Here is a 9,192-nt window from a genome sequence, read left to right as displayed (position 1 = left end):
GATTTCTTTCCTTAAACCTCATGAACTAACCTCTGCTAGCTTCAAACTTCTCTTCTGCAGCTTCCTTGCCTCTCTCAGGCTTCAGAGAATAGAAGAGAGTGAAGACCTTGCTCTGGACTAGGCTTTGGCTGAAGGGATTGTTATGGCTGGTTTGATCTTCTATCCAGACCACTCAAACTTTTTTCCAACTCAGCAATAAGGCCGTTTTGCTTTCTTATCATTCATGTGTTCCCTGAAGTAGCACTTTAATTTCCTTCAAGAACTTTTCCTTTGCACATTCACAACTTGACCATTCAAGGGCCACCTCCTCCCTCCTTCAGGCCTCCCTGACTGTCCTTCACAGAATGGGAGGAAGCAAAGAAAACCATGAAAAATGACTCTCTTATGCCGAATGTTTGTGAACGGTATTATCAGAGCAACTGAAATTATCTCTATAACTCATGGCCTCGTTTTTTTAAATAATAAAATATGTAATACTCTTTACTATAAATTCCACATAGCCAACTGGTTTTCACAGAATGCTTTCACTGATTTTTGCCAAACTCTTGTATCTCTAACCAACCTATGGTTGCAATTGATGAATAACATTAATGTTGTAAATGAAGACATTTTTGTTTATACTAACTGGGTGCAATCAAAGGGAAACAATAAAGATATAAGTCAGAGAACTTCATTCATTCATCAACAACATGAATGACTTCACTGCAGAATAAGACAATAGTTTTTGAAAACTGGAAGAAAATATTCTTAGTTTTTTATGCTTTTTACAACATAATGACTAAAGACATGACATACTTTTAAAAAGCAGCTTCTTTGAAGTATAATTGACACACGATAATTGTCCAAGTTTAAAGGGTACAATCTACTAAGTCTTGATCTATGTATAGACCCACGAAACCATTACCATGATCAAGATAATGAAGATATCAGTCAACCCCAAAAGTTTCCTCATGTGCATCCCGGTTGTCACTGTAAGTTATCTTGGAACCATAGGAGAACTGGCCTTAGGATGAAGTCAGCACTGAAGGGGTCAGAATAGAAAGAGGGACTAAATCAATCACTGAGTGATTGATGGCAACATTAAGTCTCTGATTGATTTGCACCTGGAGCCTGCCTATAGCCGGCAGCTGTATAGGCAGCTCCTAAGAGGGCTGCCAATTATTCCTGCCTCCTGGTCTTCAGGCCTTTGATAATCCCCTTCCCTTGAGTATGGACAACACCTGTAACTTGCTCCTAACCAATAGAACTGGGATGTCATGTCTGTGATATGGTTATATAGACTGAGACTTGCATGTTGCACTCTCTCTTTTGCCTTCTCAGCCTGCACACTTTCATGAAGGAAGTGGTCATGTTGGAGATTTCCACATGGCAAGGAGGTGAGGGTGGCCTCAAGACAATAGCCAGCAAGGAACTGAGGCCCTCAGTCCAGCAGCCCTTAAGGAACTGAATCCTTCCAACAACCGTGTGAGTTTGGAAGCAGATCCTTCCCCAGCTGAGCATTCAGATGAGACTCCAGCCCTTGCCAGCAACTTGATTGCAGTTCTGTGAGAGAGCCTGAAGCAGTGGCAAACATCAACTGTGCCAAGTCTCCTAACTTACAGAGACTGTGAGATAATAAATGTGTGTTAAGGCCGGGTGCCATGGCTTACACCTGTAATCCCAGCACTTTGGAAGGCCAAGATGGGAGGATCACTTGAGGTCAAGAGTTTGAGACCAGCCTGGCCAACATGGTGAAACCTCATCTCTACTTAGAAAATACAAAAATTAGCTGGGTGTGGTGACATACACCTGTAGTCCCAGATACTTGGGAGACTGAGGCAGGAGAATTGCTTGAATTCAGGAGCTGGAGGTTGCAGTAAGCCAAGATTGTACCACTGCACTCCAGCCTACGCAACAGAGTGAGATTCTGTCTCAAAAAAAAAAAAAAAAAGTGTGTTATTGTAAGCTACGAAAGTTGGGGTTAATTTGTTACACAGCAATAGATAATGAATATACCACCCTGTCTCTAGGCTTTGAGTTAAATGAGGTAATCCATTTCCTATGTATTCAGTCCACTTGGAGTTAGGATTTTCTGTCACTTAATACCCAAGAGCGTCTTCCTATGGCATATTCATCCCACTAGCATCTAAACTGCTCAAGAGCAGGACTTCATGACCTCCTAATGCCTCAGTGGTGTCAGTAACTTTGTAGACTGTATGAATTAAGAACATTGTTGGCCCTGATTTCGCTTCTCTTCTGACAGCACAATCCAGCAACAATCAGAATGGAACAAAACTCAGAAATGGAGAAGCCTTTGTCCTTAGTCACAAGTCATTTTTATTTAGCCAGCAAGAGGTTATGACTGTTTACAGAACCCTCTACTTGATATTGGAGGGGGGTGAGAAATGTATTCCCTGCCCCCAAGGAGCTTGCACCCATGCTAAGGACAATTGAAGTATGAGAATCCTACAGTGTCTAGCAATGTGTAACATGTGCAGGTTAATAGGGCACTTCAGTTGGGACAGGCTTCAGGGACAGAACCCGGAGTCACATGAGCAAATGCAGCTGATTGTCTGGGCAGGGAAAAGTTCCCTGAGAAAGAACTTGGAAGCCTCCAGTTCCTGCCTCCAGTGATGGGTAGGGCTAGCCAAGGAGGAATGGGATGCCGGGACACCAGACAAGAAGCTTCCCCAATAATATAGTTTGGGGGCTGTTTGGAAAGCTGTTTGTCTTCTCATCAACTTAGTACCCTATCTCTGAGTTTGCCCACCCCTCACAGCCAAGATGGGTCCATGAGATTACCCCTCCTGAGAACTGGGAATTGGGGCTGAGGTGCTGGTCAGTTTCTACACAGCTGCAATGGAAACATGTACTCTTGGGAGCTGCAGGATGGTCTCTCAGTAGAGAAGGGAAAGAGGCCTGGGACCTGCAGAGGCGGGACAATGAGGCAGAATCCCAGAGAGCCATGCTGAAGAAGGTCTCTATTGTCCCATAGGAGAGACCCCCAGCATGTCTGTCTGGGCCCCCCTCCCTTCCAGAACTGGGGGAGTCCCTGACCAGCCGTGGGGACCACAAGGCACACCTACACCTGTGTCAGATTCACTTCCTGCCACACAGAATCTCAGAACAGGAAGAGGCAAGAGATCCAGGCAGATGCCAGGCCAGTCCCCATGGGGCAACCTGGCTCTCAGAGGTGCTTCTTTAGCTAGTACAATGTTTAGAAATCGGGGCCAGGCACAGTGGTGCAGTGGCTCACGTCTATAATCCCAGCACTTTGGGAGGCAGAGGTGGGTTGATCACCTGAGGTCAGGAGTTTGAGACCATCCTAGCCAAGAGAGGGAAGCCCCGTCTCTACTAAAAATACAAAAATCAGCTGGGCCTGGTGGCAGGTGCCTGTAATCCCAGCTACTCGGGAGGCTGAGGCAGGAGAATCACTTGAACCTGGGAGGCAGAGGTTGCAGTGAGCTGATATGCACTCCAGCCTGGGCAACACAGTAAAACTCCGTCTCAAAAAAAAAAAAAAAAAAAAAAGTTTAGAAATCAGAAACTTTCCTATTAAAAATTCCAGATTTTTTAAATTGTAAGGGCTTGGGTGCTCAGGCCCTCATTCTTGTTGGATAGCTGTTGGTGAGAACAGAGAAGAGGCTGTCCCTTTTGCCTAGTTCCCAGTTGACCCCAACCCTGTCCGGTCAGGGCACACGGTTTTATTACCATCTGGCCTGAGGACACTAATTGATTTTGCAATAATAGAGCTTGTCTCTGTCTGTCTCTCTTTTAAAGATTTCTCCAAATCTTTAAAATGGAGGGAATGGACACGTAGAACCTTGTTGGGGGGTCAGAAGAAGATGAAACCCTCGCAAGATGAGCTGTTTTCTGATGATCTACTTTTGCCAAACAAAATATCCCAAACAGCAACCATTTTATTGGTCAGGAATTCAGAGCATGAGAACTTGGGAATGAAAAGAGAACCCAGGAAGAGAGCAGAGGGCAATCTTGGCCGTGGTGCACCATGGGCCACAACCTAAAGAGGCTGCTCAGATTCTTGGTCTCCACTATGGTCATTTATCAGCAACAGGGTCACGGTGGGTCCCCATCTGCTGTCCACCTGAGGAATTCTGGCTTCTCAGAGCAGGTGAGCACTGGGGCTAGGCCCATGGAAGCCAGGCTTTGAGAGACTTGTCCTGCGTTTCCCAGCAGTGGTCCAGGGAGCTGAAGGAAACCTTTCAGATCAGCCTGGGCGGGGATGAAGGATTGTTCTAGGTGCAGTAGTTATATAGACCACTTCCCTGGGGTCCAGGGAGGCCTGAGAGTGGCCTGCAGACTTGTTTTAGAAACAACTAAGGAATAATAATGGGGCCCTGGAGGCAGGGGTCTTCTTGTCCATCTCATTTGTACTCATTGCTTATAGATGAGCAAGATGAGCCTTTGGGAACAGACTTGCTGAAGGCCACCCAGAAGCCGCATGGGTCTGTCCTCAAAGCCCATGTTTTCAAACAGGGCTTTGAAATCCTTGGAAACATGTTCAGCCCTGTTGAGGGAGATGGTGGAGAAGATGACTCATTCCCATCCAGGAGGAAATAATTTAGCCTCTGGAGGAAGAGGAAAAGTCAGTGGGGGGTGGTTATGACCTAAAGAAGGGAACCTGTAGGAATCTGGGCAGAGGGGAAAGGGGTATGAGCTGGAGCAGTCAGGGTGGCCTCCTGGAGGCTGTACTTTTTCCCCCTTTAAAAAAAAAAACAGCTTTATTGAAATATAATTTATATACTGTACAATTCCCCCACTTACAGCATACAATTCAATGGTTTTTACTGTAGCCAGTTGTGCAACCATCACTACAATCAATTTTAGAACATTTTCATCACCCCATAACTCTTAGCAGTCATTCCTCATGGTCTTCTGTTCCCCCAGCCTCTGACAACCACTAGAGTACTTTCTGTCTCTCTGGACTTGCCTATACTGGACATTTCATATAAATGGAATGTGGTCCTTCGTGACCAGCTTTTTTCAATGAGCATAATGTTTTTGAGGTTTATGCATGGTGTAGCATGTGTCAGTACTTCATTCCTTTTCATGGCCTAATAATATTCCACTGTATGGATGTACCACATTGTGTTTATACATTTGTCAACTGATGACATTAGATTGTTTCCATCTTTTGGCTAGTATGAACAATACTACTATGAACACTCATGTATAAGTTTTTGCATGAACACGTTTTCATTTTTCTTGGCTACATAACTAGGAATGCAATTACTGGGCCATATGCTTAACTTGATGTTTAACTTTTTGAGTAACTGCCAGACTCTTTTCCTAAGTGGCTGCACCATTTTACATCCCACGGGGGAGGCTAGACTTTTCGTGTATGCTCAGATGTGGATTCTTTTCTTTCTAACTTCTGGCAGGCTGATTTGGTGGAAATCCAGGGAAGATGGGAGAGGAGGGTGTGACGAGAGAGCAGCAGGGCAGAGAGGCCTGAGGATCTTTTCACCAGAGCCCTGGGCTCAGTACTGTCTGGTCCTCACTTGCCATGTGGCCTTGAGCAAGTCACCTCCACTCTCTAGGCCTCAGTTTCCTTATCTCTAAAATGAAGGTATTAGATCTGGAAGATTTTGCCCCCCGAGGACACTTGTGATATCTAGAGACATTTCTGGTCATTACAGAGAGAGGCTGATGCTATGGGTATTTATGGATCATGGAGAGGCCATGGATAGCGTTAAACCTCCTGCAGTGCAGAAGGCAACCCCAATAACAAAGCATTAGCCTGCCCCAAATGTCAATAGTGGCCAGGTAAAGAAATCCTGCATGAGACTGAGGTGACCTAATAGGGTCCAGTCCTGCTCACTCTGGGAAATGCTCTGGGAAAAGACTGGGCTTGGGAGGCATTTTTGAGCACCCAGGCACTTAGAAGAGAGGCCTCACGGTCCCACCTGGGGTTGCTGTGGGTCTTGCATTTGTGTAAGCTGGCCGGTGTTCTCCATCTGCGGTACCCGGCACAGGTGAATTAGACGCCAGGCTTGGTGGATGAGCAGCCCGCCTTGTTGAAGAGTGAGCTCCTTGTCACGGGAAGCATCCAAGAGGGGGCGCGTGCAGATCTGTCAGGAATGTGGAGGAAGCGCCCTGGCTCTGGTCTGAGGCTGCCCTTGAACGATTTCCAGGCTCCCTTGGGCAAGGCTGTGGCTCCGTGTGGGGCGAGCTCCCTGCCAGCTCTGGGCCTCCCCACCTGCCCGCCCGCGGTCGGCACTGGCACAAGCGGAGGCCGTCTTCCTTCCCCCGCCGCCCCACGCCGAGTGGAAGACTTTCCTCTAAGTTTCCCTCTCCGAAGCCCCGCGGACCTCCCGCGCCCCAGCCCCAGCCCGCGGAGGCAGCACCCCGAAGCTGGGCGCCCGCGCGGCGCCTCGGCCCCGGCACCCCCCGCCCCCAGGCCCGGCCCCGGGGGCGCGGCCGCCGGGTCCTCGGTGTGCCCCAGGGGGCTCTGGGCCGCGAGCCGCTGCCGAATGGCTTTTGACAAAAAAACCCTTGACCACCAAGGCCAGCCTCTTCCTGAAAGCCCCGCTCGCTCTCATACAGGAAGTAGAAGGGAGCGAGCGCCCCAGAGCGCGGCGGCAGCTGCGGCCCGGCCCTTCCCGAGGGCCAGAGCCAGGGACATGCGGGCGCCCGGGACTCCGCGTTCCGCTCGGCCCGGCGCCTGAGCTCCTCCGTTCCCCGTCCCGGAGCTGCCGGCGGCATGATCCGACACGCCGGGGCACCCACGTGCGGGGACCCCACGGGGTAAGTCCGGGCAGCCGCCCACTCCTCCCTTGCGGTCTCCACGGCCCCCATCCTGGCCGCCCCACTCCACTTCTTGTCCCCGAGAGTTCTCCGGGCGCGGGACCTCGGGGGCGTCGGGCTGAGACGGGTCCCCCACCGTGGCCGAGGCCAGATCCCAGTTCTGCGGGGCAGGGGGCGGCCCTGGTGACTCCGCTGGACCCGACGACTCGGCTAAACTTTCAAGGCCAGGCATTTCACTGGGAACCCAGTGCACACTTTAGGCTGCTGGTGGACGGATTACGAGGGAGTGCGTCTCTACCTGTCAGAGCCGGGGCTCCCCGCGTGGACGCGGGCCCCTCCCCGGCTTCTGCCCCGCCTGAACTTTGCAAACAAATTCGCTGTCCCGGCCCCGCCAGCCTGCTGCACCCGCTGCTCTGCGAGTCCCAGCGCGCGCCCTCGGGCACTGGAGCCCGGCCGGGTGTGGGGTCGGAGACCCGGACCCCCGCAACTTTGGGCGCCCGCGGCCCAACAACCGACGGGCCCTCTTGGACCGAGGGTCCACTGGGCCCTTTTCCCCCGCCCCTCTGTCCTGGCCATAGACAGTGACCTTCGCACCGGCCGTGGCCGAGCCTGGTGCTTGGGTAGGGTCCAGGGCGCACGGGCTGCGCGCGGGCTGTGGGATCCCGAGGGAGAAGGCGCAGCGTGGAATGCATGACGCCGAACGGTTTGGGAACTGACTTGGAGAGGAGTCCCTGGTGGCTAAGTCCCCGCTCCGCCTCCATGTCGCCCCCAGCCCCACCTCGCGAGCTGGGGCATTGCTCCGGGCTGGGCTCTGAGAGAAAGTCTTCTCGCCTTGCCCAGCTCAGAGGGCGTCCTGAGAAGCTTCAGGTGTTGTAGAGACGCCAGGTCGGAGGCGGATTCCCGGGGAAAGCCTATCTCTGGGTGCCCAGGGGCGCGTCTGGGGAAGCCATCCCCAGCTTTTTGGTTTAAAAGTCCCGGGCCTACTTCTCTGATGGACACCCTGCCGCTCCCTGGCCTGGCCGTGTGACCTCATCTCCCAGGCCCTCAGTTCTCTGCTCTGTGAAACAGGAGAGTTGGGCGGATCTTGTGTAGTCCTGAACCGGGGGACAGCTGGAGGTGATGGGCTCCCACTCAGCTGGGAGAGACTGCGAGGGGGCCTTAAGCTCATCTAGATCTGAACGTCTCCCTTCTTCTCCCTCCCTCCTGCCAGCCCTGAAATTCTGGATGCTGGTTTCTCTGTAAAGACAAATGCCGTCCGGTGGGAGGAACTGGGAATTCGTTGGGGGAAGAACCCCCCCAGCCTCACACCCACTTGCAAGTATCTGCCACACCCAAGATGGCAGGGTGAAGCCGGAGAGAAGTTTCTCAGGGAGGAAGAGGAGGTGAGGGGCCAGGGATGCTGACCTCACCGACTTCTCATTTTCCCCAGAGATGATCTGGTGTGACCCACTTCCCCTTGTCTTTTTTGGTTCATTACTGGGTCAGTTATTTAAACTCTCTGTATCTCGGTTCACTTATCAATAAAACGATAAATAATAGTAACTACCCCTTAGAGTTGTTCTGAGGACTAAATGCACGGAAAGGGTTGAATGCATTAGCCTATAGGGTAAACCCTTAATCATAATTATCACCATTATTATCATTTGTTAGGTATGATCCCTCCATTTGCCAACTGTGTAACCTCAGACAAGTGACCCGGCCCCTGCCTCACCTGTAAACTGGGGGTACTAGCAACACACACCACGTAGAATTGTTTCATGGACTGGCTGAGTTCATAGCTAAGCAGCTGCCCCCAGGCAGCTTAGGGGAAGCCCATCTGTTCAGGCCTGCTTAGAACTGTGCTTGGTACATTCTAGCGCTATATGAATATTGGTTTGTTGCTAAAAATATGGCTTTGTTTTGGAGGACCTTTTGGGTTGGAAGGGCTTTGAAGGGTAGAGGATTTGCTGGTGGATTGGAGGGAAGGAGGAGTGGAGGATGACTCTGGTGGGGCTCTGTCTGCCCAGGGTCCAGTGCTCCAGGGACAGATGCCGAACTGTGTGTAGTCTGCTGAGAGTGGGTTCTCAGAGTCCACTCAGGCCAGTAGCTTTCAGGGGGTAGGGAGAGACCTAGCAGGCACCCCCATGCAGCCCCACCATGGCAAGTAGACCGGTCACCTTTTCACATCTTTGCCATGTTAAAGGTCTGCTTAAGATTTCATTTGAAAAAGGATTCCACTGCCGGAAAAAATGTGGCTGTCACTGACCTAATCAATCCCCTAATTCAACAATGAGGAACCGGAGACTCAGAAAGGGGAAATGGGCTCCCTGGTATTGGGGGAGGTGGTGGTAACTCACGGCTCCTGAGCCTTGGCCTGATCTAATGCAAGGGTCCTGCTAGAGCCCTAAAGGAGCCCCTTACCCAGTCCAGGTTGAGACAGGGGGCTCTTCTGGGTGGGGCCCACCT

At 51.2% G+C, this 9,192-nt stretch overlaps 1 protein-coding gene across 8 annotated transcripts in view; it reads left to right on the top strand.

Moving 5' to 3' along the window:
• The first annotated feature begins 6,408 nt into the window (after positions 1–6,408).
• The window catches only part of RIN3 (Ras and Rab interactor 3), a 183,675-nt gene continuing 180,891 nt past the window's right edge, over positions 6,409–9,192 (top strand). For 3 of the 8 annotated variants that reach the window (XR_004184801.1, XR_004184802.1, XM_031667891.1), the window contains exon 1: positions 6,411–6,747. Coding sequence is in view for 6 of the 8 variants with exons in the window: in XM_031667891.1 (XP_031523751.1) it covers positions 6,704–6,747 (44 nt within the window). In the remaining 2 variants the exon portion in view is untranslated. Of the gene's footprint in view, positions 6,748–9,192 lie in introns of all 8 variants that reach the window. The other 5 variants (XM_021941490.2, XM_021941486.2, XM_031667892.1 and 2 more) reach the window with 5 other exon arrangements.

The sequence above is a fragment of the Papio anubis genome, chromosome 7, assembly GCF_008728515.1.
Source record: "Papio anubis isolate 15944 chromosome 7, Panubis1.0, whole genome shotgun sequence".
Lineage (NCBI taxonomy): Eukaryota > Metazoa > Chordata > Mammalia > Primates > Cercopithecidae > Papio > Papio anubis.
Note: the sequence above shows the minus strand (reverse complement) of the source record. Positions and strands in the feature narration are given on the sequence as shown.